General features: G+C 43.3%; 1 protein-coding gene across 1 annotated transcript; it reads left to right on the top strand.

Moving 5' to 3' along the window:
* Nucleotides 1-298: 298 nt before the first annotated feature.
* Nucleotides 299-15,620, top strand: LOC116991301 (uncharacterized protein C11orf52 homolog). Its single transcript, XM_033049819.1, has 4 exons — nt 299-726; nt 11,822-11,862; nt 13,719-13,756; nt 14,812-15,620. The coding sequence occupies exons 1-4, from the start codon at nt 695-697 to the stop codon at nt 15,046-15,048; spliced, it is 348 nt and encodes a 115-aa protein (XP_032905710.1). The 5' UTR covers nt 299-694; the 3' UTR covers nt 15,049-15,620.
* Nucleotides 15,621-16,381: the final 761 nt, after the last annotated feature.

The following is a 16,381-nucleotide window of genomic DNA, read 5'->3' as shown; positions in this document are numbered from 1 at the left end:
TCGACCCGAAACATCACCCATTCCTTTTCTCCGGAGATGCTGCCTGACCCGCTGAGTTACTCCAGCATTGTGTGTCTGAGGAAGAGCAAGGCCAAGAAGTAGGTAGGTGGAGACCTGCCCCATCTGACGGACACACACGGAAGACTTCACACAGGACTTTGCCCACGCCCGCTTACAACTGTGTGGTGAGCATTTTGACCTTTGCGTTGTGCTTTCTGTTTTTGCTCCTCCTCTCCCTCTGCCGATCGAGGGTGGAGCAGACTAGGGTTATAAGAAGTTCGTTCATACAAATAATGTTTCGTTCTGGCCAGGGTTTTTTTTTTTAACACCACAAACTGAAGTATTGTGAAAAATGACTAATGTCAAAACGCAAGTACCGCCTTCCTGCCCTACGCAAAACCAATACAGGCAGGAACCGAACATAAATAGGATGGAATGAATGATTGGTGAATTGCAGGATAGAAATAGTTGATACACCTGTTGTGTCACGCATATAACATTTCCCTCGTCAGACTCGTGGGCACCTTCCCGGTTCCCAGTTCGCGGCTCGGAGCGTCTGTCGGTCACCTGTGCCAGGGATAGGAGGAAGAGGCGAGAGTTGATGAGACATTAGGGGACTGTTACCGAGGCTGCTTTGGGCTGCTTACGTCGAGGAGTGGCCGGAGAGCGTGGATGGCACGGCGCCGAGGGGGACATGGGGAACGTCCTCCGGCTCTGCACAACCGCGTAAGACCCATTATTTTACACGTACCTACCTCTTCGTTTAACCTTTAGCAGTACTGGTCGAGGGTTAAACCCTCTGCTAACGCTGGCCCCGTGAAGTTAAAGTTACTCGAGTTTGTTTACCAGTTTCCTGGTGGATTTAACACAGGCAGCCGGGGGATTGACAAACCGCCCGCCGCTGCCTTCTCTGTGTTGATTTGATTCCCTTCATGACTTACTTTTCAAACAAAAAGTTATATTCATCTTTTAGCCCTGACTCATCTTCAAAATATTTCGCCCAGACACTGGGGTTTATTTGAGGCGTCACTCAGATATGTGGCCCTGGTTTACTCCAAGGGAGGTTGAAACCGCGTTAAACCTGTTGAAATAATTACAGCGAAACTCCATCGCTCAGCAACGTAAATGCTCACATAAGTTTGTAGAGAGTGAACGCAAATATTCCGACGCTGTTTTATTTTTAACGCAGGGGTTTCCCGGAGGAAGAAAAGTTGTTAATAAGTTTAGCTCTGATCCGAAGTTGCTTTATAAAGATAGCGTTGTCACTGCCAGATTGTGTGAAGTGTCCCGGGCCAGGCGAGGCTCAGCCCCGGGGCGATGTATCTATCCCAGGCCGGTCCCGGGAAGATGTGACCCGGGTCAGTCCCGGGAGATCTACCCCACGCCAGTCGCTGTCGTGTCTATCCCGGGCCAGTCCCGGGAGGATTCCAAATCAGCCCTCCACAGAAGCCGGGGGTGGATTAATACTCAGACAGTATTGGGCGCAATCTACAGGGTTTTTTTTTTAATGTACTTGGCAAACGAGAACTTCAGTACATTGGAACCGTGTAGGTGAGAGGAGGCCGTTCGGCCTATCGCGTGTGTTCCAGCTCTTTTGAAGATCGATAAAGTTGGTCTGTGCCACTCTCCTTTAGGTCTTTGTTCCTATAGCTTCATATTCCTCAATGCACAGTTAATCCACCCTTCGCAGCTGACATTCCACATCTCTGTTGTGCAGTCTCCTGCCATCTTACTCTCTCCTGTGCCAAATATGTCCCTTTTAGAGGCAGATAGTGTCTGAAGAAGGGTTTCGGCCCGAAACGTTGCCTATTTCCATCGCTCCATAGATGCTGCCGCACCCGCTGAGTTTCTCCAGCACTTTTGTCTACCGGGGACTTGGATAGGTTGGGAGAGTGGGTAATTAAATGGCAGATGGAATACAGGGAAGCAAAGTGTGGAGTCGTGCAGTTTGGTAGTAGGAATAGAGGCGTAGACTCTTTTCTAAATGGGGAGAGGATTCAGAAATTGGAGGTGCAAAGGGACTTGGGAGTGCTGGTACAGGAATCCCAAAGAAGTTAATTTGCAAGTTGAACCAGTAGTAAAGAAGGCAATGAAATGTTGTCCCGCTGTACGAGGTAATTCAAGAGTTCTCCCGAGTTTTCCCCTGATTCGAACTCGGAGAATGTCCGTAGCAGGTCCGTAGGAGTTCGTGGATGTCTCGTAGCGGCTCGTAATGCTAACGGTAGGTATAAAAAGTAACCATTTTTTTCATCACAAGTATTTTTTTACTCGTGGACATTTTTTTTGCATGGATGAAAAAACTTCACGAGTTACCGGGTGGCCCGAGTACCTACTGTTAGCATTACGAGCCGCTACGTGACATCCACGAACGAACTACGACCCTCTGCGGACATTCTCCGAGTTCGAATCGAGAACTCTTCAATTACCTCGAACAGTGGGACAGGGAGCATTTGTTTTGAGATGACTAGAATATAAAAGCAGGGATGTAATGCTGACTTTACGAGGCACTGATCAGACAACATTTGTATTATTATGAACAGTTTTGCATTGGCCCCATATCTGAGGAAGGATATGCTAGCATTGGAGAGGGTCCAGAGAATGTGTACGAGAAAGATCCTGGGGGAAAATGGGTTGACATATGATGAGCGTTTGACGGCACTGGGCCCGTACTCGCTGGGGTTTAGAAGGATGAGGGGGTACATTATTGAAACTTACTAAATTGTGCAAGGCCTACATTGAGTGTATGTGGAGAAGATATTTCCACTAGTTGGAGAGTTTAGGACTTGAGGGCATTTGGCTCCGAATAAAAGGACATACCTTTTTAAACGGGATGGGGAGGAATTTCTTTATTCAGAGGATGGTGAATTTGTGGAATCAATTGCCGTTGACGGCTGTGAAGGCCAACATTTGTTTTTTTTTGACAGATTCTTGGTTACGAAGGGCATCAACGGTTACAGGGAGAAAGCAGGAGAATGGGGTTGAGAGGAATAGATAGATCAGCCATGATTGAATGGCGGACTTGACTCGATGGGCTGAATGCTCGTGTGACTTCTGAACTTTATTTCTTTATTCAGGTCTGGGAATGGACCCTGATCTGAGCGTTGTGTATCGGCTCCATCACACCATTGATGCTGTTGGTCTCAGTAGGCTTTGCTGATGTCATATTGTGCAGGGACCGACTGAATAGTTGGTGGGGACTTTGGGCTGTTCTGGCGTGTGCAGTTCTCTGGAACAAACTGGAACAGCCTGTTCTAAAATTCATGCTCTTCTGTGGCAAAAGTTACATTCCAATGATAGAGACCTTGAACGCGATTCATGTCTTTATCAAAATGAAGATAAAGCTTGTAGTTTGTGTTAAGCTGGTTTCTGCTGGCAGTGTGATGAACACTTTGCCCCATTATCCATTTCTACATTGCTTGGAAGTGGAAATATACATCTATCTCTGCCTATATAGAAAGTGTAAAATACCTGACGAAACTAATGGTAAACATTGCAAGGCGAGAATTAATTCCACTCGGGTGTTTGTGAACACAGATCATAACAGCACAGCAACAGGCCCTTTGTTGGCCATGATGTCTGTGCTGAACATGATGTTAAATTAATCTGATCTTACCTGCTTGCAAATGATCCATATCCTGCATATCTATGTGCCTATCTAAAAAAAACTCTTAACCTCAATTGTTTCCTAGTGATCAAAACCAAACTTCTTTCCCCACATTCAAAGAACAGAGGAGCAGGATTAGGCTATTTGGCCCATTGAGTCTGCTCTACCATTTGATCATGGCTAATCTATTTCCCCCCATTCTCCTACCTTCTCCCCATAACCTTTGATGCCCTTACCAATCAAGAACTTATCAATTTCCTTCTTTAAAAAGACCCAATGATGGCTACCACAGCAATCTGCAGCAATGAATTCCACAGGTTTACTACCCTCTGGCTTAAGAAATTCATTATCATCTCTATTGTGAAGGTACATCCTTTTATTCTGAGACTGTGCCCTCTGGTCGTATATTCACCCGCTACTGGAAACATTCTCTCCACATCCACATCTTAGGCCTTTCAATATTTGGTAGGTTTCAATGAGATCCCCCTCATCCTTCTAAACTCCAGCAAGATCAGACCCAGTGCTGTCAAACACTCATCATACAAGTGTCACGAAAAACGAGATCAAATGCTTTGGAGAATGAGGAGATATTTATGGAGGCAATTCTAGGATTCGGCACTGTATTTATGAGGTGCCGAAGAAGATGTAATTGGAGGGCAATAGGGCTGAAGGATTTGAGGGAAATGGAGGGATGAGCTCCTCTGAACATTTGTAAACTGAAAAGCATTGATTGTGATTCAATGATATTTCTGACTTGGATCGTCATTTCATTGAGGTTCAGAGGGATCTTTATGCAGAAGTCTAACAGCTGGTGGTGTAATGTTGGGGATTTGCAAACACAGCTGGAGGGTGGACGGAAGTACCAGAGAGTCCTGCACAATGAATAATGTTCTGATTTACTGCTGTCCGGCAAACTTTCACCAATGGTACAATTCTTTCTGGAAACCAGGTGCCAGACATAGTAACAACAGAAATTTTGCTCTCACAATTGCCCATATTGTAGGCTCACAAGGTTAACTTGGGGAGGAGGTGTAGATGACTACAATGGGAGTTAGACATTTGCTTGGCAAAAAACCCCCCCAATAATGCCTTGACTATCAATTTAATTGTCAATATTTGAGAGTGAACCGGAGCCTGAAGCTATACAATTCACTAAAATACTTGCAACACTATTACAATGCAGTTGTTGAATCTTCAGTATTTTGCTACTAGTTATTTTTATCATTGGTAAGGTGTGACTGGGGACCACTAGTACATAAACACATATAATAAAGTAATGATATGACATTTCACCTAAAAATAGATTGACAAATTCTCCCAGTATTTCTTTGCCTACATATGGCAAATCTTTACTGAACTCATAGAGGCGTACAGCTCCACTTGCCCACACTGAACAACATGTCCCATTTACACTAGTCAGTCCTGCCTGTGTTTGGCCCATATCCCTCTAAACCCACCCTATTCATGTACCTGTTTAAATGTTTCTTAAAAGTTGTAATAGCACCTGCCTCATTACCTCCTCAGGCAGCTCGTTCCATACACTTGCCACCATTTGTGTAAAACAAAATGTTAGCCCTCGGGTTCCTATTAAATTTCTCTCTCCTCCCCCCCCTCCTCACCTGAAACCTATGTCCTCTGAAATTGGTTCCCCTACTTTAGGCAAGAGACTATATGTGTTTACCTGATCTATTCCTCTCACGATTTTATACACTTCTATAAGATGACCCATCATCCTCCTGCGCTTCAATTAATTGAGTCCTCGCCTGCTCAACTGCTCCATATAGCTCAGGCACTTGATTCCAGGCAACATCCTCGTAAATCTTCTCTGCACCCTTTCCAGCTTGACAACCTCTTATAACTGGGTGCCCAAAACTGAACGCAATACTCTAGATGTGGCCTCGCCAACGTCTTGTATAACTGCAACATGACCCCCACCCCCCAATATCTATACTCTGACTGATGAAGGCCAAAGTGCCTTGTGCAAAAAAGAAGTTTGTTGTACGTCTGTACATGTGATAATAAAGAGTCTGATCTGCAAATCTACAGTTTGCAATTGCAATGCTCTAACACCATTAGTTCCTGTACACTGCAGAAATGTATGGAGGATCTATTATGTTCAGACCTTGTTTATATTTAAAAGATGGGTTTAAATTCTAGTGAGCTGTTAGTGTGGTTTCTCTGTTTTGTGGTGCAGGATTCAGTTGCGAATTTGTGGGCTGAATACCTGTCTCATCACATATTTAGCTTACAGCTCCACCTGATTTAATAAAAAACAATTGCAAATTGTTGTCTCCCCTTGTAAAGTGGTGTGAGCTGATCTTTCATTACCTCATGTAAGTTACTATTGTACAACACTAAGGGGCATATAGAGTGAAATTAGCAAATTTTTCATGCCAGACATGTTGTCTGGGAAAGAATTGTCACATTTGTTCTGCTCTTGAGGTTACAGTTCAACCCAGGCTTTTGTTTTCTAGCTCAAGTTCCGTGTACAAGCTTCTGCTGAAGCAATAATCATTAAAAAATTCATTCCTAGCGGGTAGTACAGATTGTGTCATATATTAATGTGAGCGTAATATACCCTGCCTCTGAAATTCAGATTACAAACTGGCAAAGCAATATAGAATAAAGGTTACCATTCTAAATGGGGTGTAGGAGGGACACGGGAATATGGGCGCAAAAATCGTTCAAAGGAGCATGGGCAGATTGAAAATGCCGTTAATGAGGCACACAAGTCTGGGTATTGAAGCTGAAATGTGAACTGTTCCTCCTTCCACAGATGCTGCCTGACTTGCTGAGTGTTTGCAGCATTTTCTGTTTTTATTACTCAGTTCTGAACTATAGATTCAAGAGTAATAGAGGTATTGAGTATAAAAGCAGGAAAATCGTGCTTGCCCTTATATTTTTTTTTAAAATGCCGCAATCTCAAGGAAGTATTGTTCAATCTGGTTACAATATTACTGGGGAGGTGTGTGTGCATTAAGGAGGATCCAGAGATGATGAACAGGAATATTTCCAGGGATGAGGGCCAACAGTAGATTAGAAACACACCTTGGCCTTCTGTATCTCTGTGTCTCCCTCTCTCCTGATTTTCAGTCTGAAGAAGGGTCTCGGCCCGAAATGCCACCCATTCCTTTTCTCCAGAGATGCTGCCTGTCCCGCTGAGTTACTCCAGCTTTTTGTGTCTATCTTTAGTAGATTAGAAAGGCTGGGAGAAAGGAAAATGTAGGGGAGATTTGGTGGAAGTAGATGAAATGGTGACGGGTCTGGACAGAGTGTATAATAGGCTCCTTTTGGGGGAGGGCTCAAGGATTAGAGGTCATGGATAAAACATAAAGAGGAAGGGAACTGAGTTTTTAGGTAGACAAAAGTGCTGGAGAAACTCAGCGGGTGCGGCAGCATCTATGGAGCGATGGAAATAGGCAACGTTTTGGGCCGAAACCCTTCTTCAGACTGATGTAGGGTGGGTGAGGGGAGGCGGGAAGAAGAAAGGAAGAGGAGGAGCCAGAGGGCTGAGGGAGAGCTGAGAAGGGGAGGAGACAGTGAGGGCTACTGGAAATTGGAGGTCAATGTTCATGCCGCTGGGGTATAAACTGCCCAAGCGAAGGTGCTGCTCCTCCAATTTCCGGTGGTCCCCACTGTGGCCATGGAGGAGGCCCAGGACAGAAAGGTCGAATTCGGAATGGGAGGGAGAGTTGAAGTGCTGAGCCACCGGGAGATCAGGTTGGTTAAAAGCGGACCGAGCGGAGGTGTTCGGCGAGGCGATCGCCAAGCCTACGCTTGGTCTCACCGATGTAGATCAGCGGATGCAATAGGTGAGATTGGAGGAGGTGCAGGTGAACCTCTGTCGCACCTGGAACGACTGCTTGGGTCCTTGAATGGAGTCAAGGGGGGAGGTAAAGCGACAAGTAACATTTCTAATAGTTTAGTGTAGCTTTGTAGCACAGGTTGTTTGGAATCTGGAATGTACTGCCTGCAGGTGTGGAGGAGGCAGGTGCCTTTGTGGCCACCAGGAAGGAGTTGGATAAATATGCAGTGGAGAAAAAAATTGCAATAAGTTTCAGTGAAAGTGGAACTAGAAAGTTGCTCTAGTGAAGGCCAATAAATAAATTATGGATTAGTTTATTGTGTACCAAGGCACAGTGAAAAGCTTTTTGTGGCGTGCTATCCAAATCTCCTCTCTCTCTTCTCAGCTCCAAGGACACTTACCCAGTTCATCCACTGTATATACTGGAGTTATATTTCCAGAACAATTCAGTTTAGTTTATTATTATTGCCACATGTACTGAGGTACAGTGAAAAGCTTTTCTGTTTTAGTAAGCAAAAAAGACTATACATGATTACAATTAAGATGCTCACAGTGTATAGATGCCCAATAAAGGGAATAAAGTTTAGTGCAAGGTAAAGTCTGATTAAAGATAGTCTGAGGGTCTCCAGTGAGGTGGATGATAGGTCGGGACTGCACTCAGTTGGTGATAGGATGGTTTAATTGCCTGATAACAGCTTAGAAGGTCCAGCACCTGACAACCTGGTGTGCCAACAATAACCTCGTCCTCAACTCCAAGAAGACGAAGGAAATTATTGTCGACTTCAGGAAGGTCAGAGGAGGCAGTCATACCCCCATCCATATAAACGGGACTGAGGTGGAGTGCGTCTCCAACTACAAATTCCTTGGGGTACACATCTCGGAGGATTTGTCCTGGTCCCTCAACACCTCCAAGCTGATCAAAAAGGCACAGCAGCGCCTTTACTTCCTGAGGAGGCTCAAGAAAGCCCACCTGTCCCCCCAGATCTTGACCAACTTCTACCGCTGTACCATCGAGAGCATCCTGACCACCTGCTTCACGGTATGGTATAGCAGCTGCACTGTTGCGGACAGGAAGGCACTACAACGGGTGGTGAAAACCGCGCAGCACATCATCGGTGCCCCGCTCCCTGCCATGGATGCCCTCCACCGAAAACGGTGTCTGAGACGGGCTGGGAAGATCATTAAATACCCCTCCCATCCCAACCATGGACTGTTTGCCCTCCTCCCATCAGGGAGGCGGTACAGGAGCCTCAGGTCTCGTACCAGTAGGATGAGGAACAGCTTCTACAATTATACCATCACATTGCTGAACTCGGAGTCCCGCCGATAGATTTCTCCTGTCCCTCCGTCCCCATTGTTTAATTATTCTGTATTTTTGATTATTCTGTATCTTTTTAAAAAAAATTTCTATATGCACTACTACTACGGACTGACGCAAAACTGCATTTCGTTTTACCCATACTCAGTATTTGTGCAATGACATTAAAGTTGAATTGAATTGAAGAAACTGCCTCTGAATCTGGAGGTATGCATTTTCACACTTCTGTACCTCTTGCCTGAAGGTATTTTGCCTAAATGACTTCCTTCTTTTCTGTAACCATTCTGTAATCTATTCCACTTTCTCATTGTATTGCAATTTACTTGCACTAACGGGAAATTCACAATATGACCTTGGAGGTGGGAGGAAACCACAGCACCCAGCAGGTTTATGCAGTCTCGGTGAGAACGTGTAGATCCCCAGCTGTGCCACCTCGTCACCAGGGTGAGCTTGGCCTTCTGCTCCCTAGATCTCTTGCTCCCATCACCACCTCTGAGGCTGCTTTCTGACTAAGTTTCACTGATTATTGCTTTGGCTGTTCATGACATTTATCACTTCACGTTCATTTAGAAAGGGATTTCATTGACTACATAACAGCCCAGTCTGAAAATGTCCCAACGTATTTTGTATAATGTAGTGTTAGTTAGAACCCTACTGGTTTTCTATGCACATTTTGATGCTGAGTTTGATTTTGAATCCATTTCATTGTGTCTATTATCAATTGGCCGCAGCATTGATCATCATGAATAATGCTTGGGTAGTGTGCACCCCAGTGGTATGAACATTGACTTCTCTAACTTCAGATAGCCCTTGCTTTCTCTCTCCATCCTCTCCACCTTCCCAGTTCTCCCACTAGTCTCACTGTCTCTGACTACATTCTATCTTTGTCCTGCCCCCTCCCCTTGCATCAGTCTGAAGAAACTTCACCCATTCCTCCTCTCCAGAGAGGCTGCTTGACCCACTGAGTAACTCCAGCATTTTGTGTCTACCATTGAATAACACTTTCTACCTTCCTCCACCTGAATATTTGGTTCTTGGTGACCCTACATTCCATAACCACTAACATGAGCTTCATTAATAATCAAAAAATCAATTATTTTTTGTGGTGGTGGATGGCAAAGTTTGATTTTGAGATACAGTGCAGAAACAGGCTATTTGGCCCACCGAGTCCACGCCGACCAGCGATCCCTGTACACTAGCACTATCCTACACGCATGAGAACATTTATAATTTTTATGGAAGCCAATCAACTGACAAATTTGTACATCTTTGGAACGTGGAAGGAAACTGGAACACCCAGAGAAAGCCCACGGGGAGAACATACAATCTCTATACAGACAGCACCCGCAGTCAGGATTGAGATTGGGTCTCTGTCACTGTAAGGCAGCAACTCCACCGCTGTGCCACTGTGCTGCCCCACAGGGCAGGGATTAGAGGGGCACTGACAGAACTGAGAATGAAATGGAGATTAATTTAATGATTAAGTTATTTGGTCAAGACCCTGTAGTGAAAATGTGTAAAAGGAATCTCTTATCTGTGTCATATGGAAAGTCCTCATCTATAGTGATTGGTTTGGTTTATTTATTATCTGCAGATTGGACTGATAGCTATGGGTGGACCTGAGCAGGACAGGCCTGTCCGTGCAATTGTAAAGTAGAAGTTGAGAATAATTTTATGGCAAAGTCTGAGCCTTGCACATTTATTCCAAGTATCAAACCTTTTGTGATCAGTTGCAATTGGTTGGAGAAACGTTATGTTCAGAAGATAAAATGAGAGGAGCTAGACCAGGAAATGAAATCTATACCTTTGAGCCTTGCGGGGAGAGAGGAGATGCAAACAGCAGATACAGTTTGATTTAGATTGACAGAACTGTGCAGGTAACCAACCTGGGAAACTACAACCAAGAATTATGGGCTATTTGTAAAAGACGAAGTGAATGATAAGCAGCGACTGCACAGAGTTGCAACCTCAATTGTGTTAAAAGTTACAAAGGAAAAATGCAGTAATAGCCACAATTCTCAATAATGATTTGGGTGTTGTTAAGCTGGAAAGGGTGCAAAGAGGATTTACGAGAATTTTGCCAGGATTCGAAGGTCTGAGCAACAGCGCGAGGTTGGGCAGGCTTGGACTTTATTCCTTGGAGTGTTGGAGGCTGAGAGGTGATCTTACGGCGGTGTGTAAGATCATGAGGGGAACAGATTGGGCAAATACCCAAAGTCCTTTACCCAGTGTGGGGGAAATCATGAATCAGAGACATGGGTTTATGGTGAGAGGGGAAATACTTAATAGTAACCTGAGGGGCACCTATTCCACACCCAGTGTGGTGGGTATATGGAATGAGCTGCCAGAGGAGGTAGGTCAGGCAGGTACTGTAACACCATTTAAAAAATATTTGGACAGATACATGGATAGGAAATGTTCAGAGGGATATGGGCCAAATCCGGGCAGGTGGAACTAGCATAGATGGGTCGTCTTGATCAACATGAGGAAGTGGGGCAGAAGGGCAGTTTTCATGCAGTATGGCTCTTGACTAATTTAATGTCATTAACAAATCTTGCATGATGCTCAGAATATCTTTGATTGGACTTTACTGGACTTTATTGTGCACTAAACGTTATTCCTGTTATTCCCTATATCATGTATCTGTACACTGCGGATGGCTCGATTGGAATCATGTATTGTCTTTCTGCTGTCTGGTTAGCACGCAACACACTTTTCACTGTACCTCGATACGCGTGACAATAAACTAAACTAATTATTAATGAAGCAGCCCTCTTGGTGCATGGTAGGAATTACGTAATTTTCCCAGGACTCGTATTTGCCTCTCCCTTTATTGTCTAATTTGTTGTTGATTTAAAATGGAATCATACAATATTAAAGTCTGAATTAATAATGTACACAAGAGCAGCCTGTCTTAAACTGACTCTCAGAGCGCCAGTATTGACATTCCTCCCATTGAAAAGTCCTTCACCTTTATTCCCTCTTTTGTGACACTTCAGTCTGGTATTCAAGCCCGCCTATCTGCGGCGCAAGTGTATGTATAAAATATACCCTTTAATTACAAATTTCACTAACTGACTTTTTTCTCCCACAGGAACAAATCCGAAAAAAGTAAATCAAAAAAGAACAGTACAGGTGAGTGTTCAGGAGAGTCGGTAACCCGTTAATTAATTCTAGGATGAAATAAAAACAGCAAATCTATAAATCCTCAGCTGGATCTGACACAGGAGATTCATCGTTATATCACATCTGTGCTGAAATATCGCTGCCTGACCTGACCACCGAGCACCAGGTCCAGGGACTGAGACCTCTCAGCTGTTTGACTGTTCACCAGGTATTTCATTAAACACAATGAGAGCTTTTGCCTCTACCACTATTTAAGGCAGTGAATTTAAGGCACTCACCCAGAGCCCCGCCGTCTGGGTGAAAAGAAACTTTACCTCATTGCTTTTTGCTTCCACCAATCATTCTAAATTTACACCCTCTGAATTTTGGCCACCCATGTAAGGCATTGTCTTTCCTCTGTTAGGCCCTCATAATGTTATGCACCCCGATTCGGTCCAACTTTAGATAGCTTAGTTCCAAAGAAAACAAGCCCAGCCTCTCCAATCTTTCCTCATGCCCAGTTTTCTAGCCCTGGCAACAACCTCGGTATCTCATTTGGACCTATTCCAGTGCAATAACATCTTTCCTGTACTGACCAAAACTTACATTTTACTTACTTATTATTTGTTTTCATCTCTTTTATCACTGGTGATTGTGCGTACTATCCAGGCACTGCTGTGTGAGAAGGTGGGAGGGTGATCTGCCCACCAAGGTGCCTTCTCTCATTTGAATGCAGTAACTCTTTATTATCAGGCCATTCTCGCTGGGTGTCCTGGCTAATATTTAACCATCAAGTAGCACATTCCTTGCACTGCTACAAAGACTGCTTTGTTTTACTGTGTGGTGCACCACTTGGTTCAGACCACTGGATGTCACTGGGCACAGATGCGGAAAGGTTATCTTGCTGGTGGTGCCACCTTCTGACGGAGTTGGCAACTCAAAACCCCCCCCCCCCAAAAAAAACCCCAAAACAAGCTTGAAATCAGAAGCTTGTGGTGCATGGAAAGGGAAGCGGAAATAAAAGAAAACTCTAGTTTAGGACGAGTATGCAAAAAGACAATATTAACAAGTACAAGTTAACAGATTTTGATTAGTGTCAAGGGTTATGGGGAGAAGGCAGGAGAATGGGGTTAGGAGGGAAAGATAGATCAGCCATGATTGAATGACAGATAATTTACAGAAGCTAGTTAACCTATGAACTTGCTTTTGGATGTGGTGGGGGAAACCAGAGCACCCGGGGGAAACCTATGTGGTCACAGAGAGAAAGTGCAGAGCACACAGGCAGCACCCGCGGTCAAGATCGAACCCGGATCTTTAATGCTGTGAGGCAGCAGCTCGACCCGCTGCACCACTGCGCTGTCTTTATTCTTTGTGTGTCTCCCTTTGTTTTAAAGTAGGCCATGTTTTGTAATGATCCTGCAATTGCTTTGCTGGGGTTTCAGTGGGGGCGTGCTAAGCTAATATCCTGTGTTGTCACATGTTTTATCAGACTTGAAGCCTTTTCCTAATTGGATTTTACAACAATAATTTTAAACATTTAGCATTTAATGAGTAGTACCATCACACAGAAGTATCACTTGATGGTTGGATCAGGGCACATGAACGCTTTTCTTTCAGCTGTGTGCCCTTAATAGAACAATTAAAGAAACACAGAGGAAAAGCAGGTGCTTGAAAAGGAGAGATTGGCAAATTCCCCTCTCATATCATCTATTGCGTGCCAACTAATTTTAAAATGGAAAAGTGCAATCTTGTCAATTGGGAAGTCCTACAATCAGTCTCGATGGAGGAATCCCAACTTTCTAGGCTTTTTTATATAGTTGTAAACAAATGTTTACTTTCTATTTTGCCTCAAATATGATACTAATTTTTTTAATCTTTTTTTATAGGTTCTAACACCAGGGCAAGACATGGTAAACATGTGCAGGTAATTGTATTGAACAATATAGATTAGGACCTAGAGTTGTACAGTACAGAACCAGGCTCTTCAGCCCACCATGTCCTTGCTAATCTTTTTGCTCATCTTCACTAATCACATTTGCCCATTATATCCATACTTCTATGCCTCCTTGCATGTCTCAATGTCTCTTGAATATGGTAATCGTATCTGTTTCCACCATTTCCTCTTCCAGTTGACTGTTTGGGAGACCTGTAATACAACTCATTGGATGGTGCCTCCAGGATATCCCACCCTCCCCCAAGTATAGTCCTTCCTTGGGTTACCTGAGAACTGTCCATAGGCTGAACAGTTCACATGGAAACACATCAGCAAACTCTGTTCCCACACATTGGAGGATACCCGCAGAGTTAGATTATTCCATAGAAACAGACAATCTTGAGAAGTGTTTGGGGGGTAATAATGAGATTCTTTTACCAGATTTTACTGCCGATGAGCTTTTAAATGTTGTGGATGGTGTAAAAAGGACTCTACTGCCAGCCTTCACAGCGTGTTTCTGGATACGATTCACAAAATAGCTGCAAGGATATTGGTTCCCCTCCAGTTTAGTTACATTCTGTTCTTGTACAGGTCCTACCTATCCCAGCACCAAGCCTTTAGCTATGCTTTCATCTGTCTTGTCTTCCTACCCTTGCTAGTACATGGCACAGGGAATGATCTGAGATTACAACCTGAGGTCTTGGTTTTGATTCTTCTATGTAACTCCTTAAATTTACTCTGTGGGTCTTGTGCCTCTTCCTACCTATGTTGTTGGTACCAATATATGCTCCCTCTTAGCAGTGTTCTGTATCTGAGCCAAGACATCCCAGATCTGGCACCAGGCAGGCTGTAGAATCTTGCTCAACAGAAGTGCATGATCTACTCATTGATAATATATCCACCACTGCTACTGATCACCTAGACTTTCCCCTCCCTTATTTGCTCTACACTACAGGAAACAAACAAACAAAAGGGAATTGTTTCATTGACACAGGATCAACATTTTCAAGTTGAAAATCCCATTATTTGTTATTTCCATATTGCAGGCACATGAAGACTCTCCTGCCTATGATGAAGTAGCCCCTGACATACCAGTCTATGCTGTAGTGAATAAGAAGAAGCTGGAAGATGTCCATTATGCTGAAGTCCAGGTGATCCAACAAAAGTCTCGGAAAACAGTCAAACAAGTTCGAGTAAATCAGAAAGAAAACGCAACAGAGTATGCTACCATAAGCTTCACACCTGCGGTAAAATACGACAGAAAAAATGGGACTCTTGTATAAAGTGCAGAAGAAAGAATGGCTCCTCTGTCTTCCTTAAAATGGACATTTATATACAAATTGAAATGGACATTTATTTACAAATTGAACTAGTTGTGACCTGGTTAAAATGTTATTTGCAGACTATGTAAAATAATGTAGAAATTGCTGGGGTTTTTTAACCATAAAATGCAGCCTTACGACACTCCATTATCACAACACAACCTCTTACTGACTTGTTAAGAAGAAATTGTAATTGTAAAAATTATGCTTATTTATAATGTGACTTTTGCAAGACATAGAATGGCTGCAGAAAAAGGCTTTTGTTAGAAATATTTTGCATTGATAAACTAGTACGATACAAATTTAATGATTTCATTTAAACTATTTCTCAACTGACAAAGACTGTATTTATATAGAATCATTTAGTGTATTTAAAGCAATAATCTAACTTTGACAATCTATTATCATGACAAATTGTGTTTAAAGATGAATTGTTGTAATAACTTTTGGGAATGGAGTGCAGCCTTAAGGACAACTTGCTAGAGTTTGAGCCACAATATTATCCATGTTAAAATAGTCTCTTTCTGTCAAAATCAATGTTTGCATGAAATTATTTTGTGCTGTTTTATGATCCTTCCTTACTCGTCATAATTTTGTTTTGACGATCGCACAAGGTGAAATGAAGCCTGATGTTGGATTTAACAAATATCAGTAACGCAGTGGTAGAGCTGTTGCCTTACAGTGCCAGAGACCTGGGTTCGATCCTGACTGTGGGTGCTGTCTGCACGAAGTTGGCATGTTCTCCGTGTGACTTCATGAGTTTTCTCTAGGTACTCTGGTTTCCTCCCACAACCCAAAGTAGGTGAATTGGCTTCTGTAAATTGCCACTTGCGTATAGGATGCAAAAGTGGGATAATATAGAACTAGCGCTGGGGTAATTGTTGGTCGGTGTGGACTTGTTTCCATACTATACCTCTAAACTAAACTAAGTCACAGTAAGAGCTGAAGGAAAACTTCCATCTCTCACTGTATCTTTATCTCAAACTCACCTGCATTATCTGATCTCTAAGTTGCACATTGACCTGAATTAATTGTATTCTGTTTAAAGTGAAAGACTTTGCTGCATTTTTTTGTGTTCGGTGCAATGACAAATGGTATTAATATTTTCAGCTGTATATCCTGTCTTTGTATATCATCTCAGTTCTTTGTATTAACTAGTGGTGACCATGTGTGGTACCGTGTTTCTGAACTTTAGGTTCATGGACTTCAGTATTGTGTACATGGGCATTTAAAAAGCAACTAAGCCAAATGTCTACCTAATATTTACCACTGTGGGGGAATAAATTAATGCAGA

The sequence above is a fragment of the Amblyraja radiata genome, chromosome 33 (genome assembly GCF_010909765.2).
Source record: "Amblyraja radiata isolate CabotCenter1 chromosome 33, sAmbRad1.1.pri, whole genome shotgun sequence".
Classification (NCBI taxonomy): domain Eukaryota; kingdom Metazoa; phylum Chordata; class Chondrichthyes; order Rajiformes; family Rajidae; genus Amblyraja; species Amblyraja radiata.
This window is presented reverse-complemented; position numbering and strand designations above follow the sequence as displayed.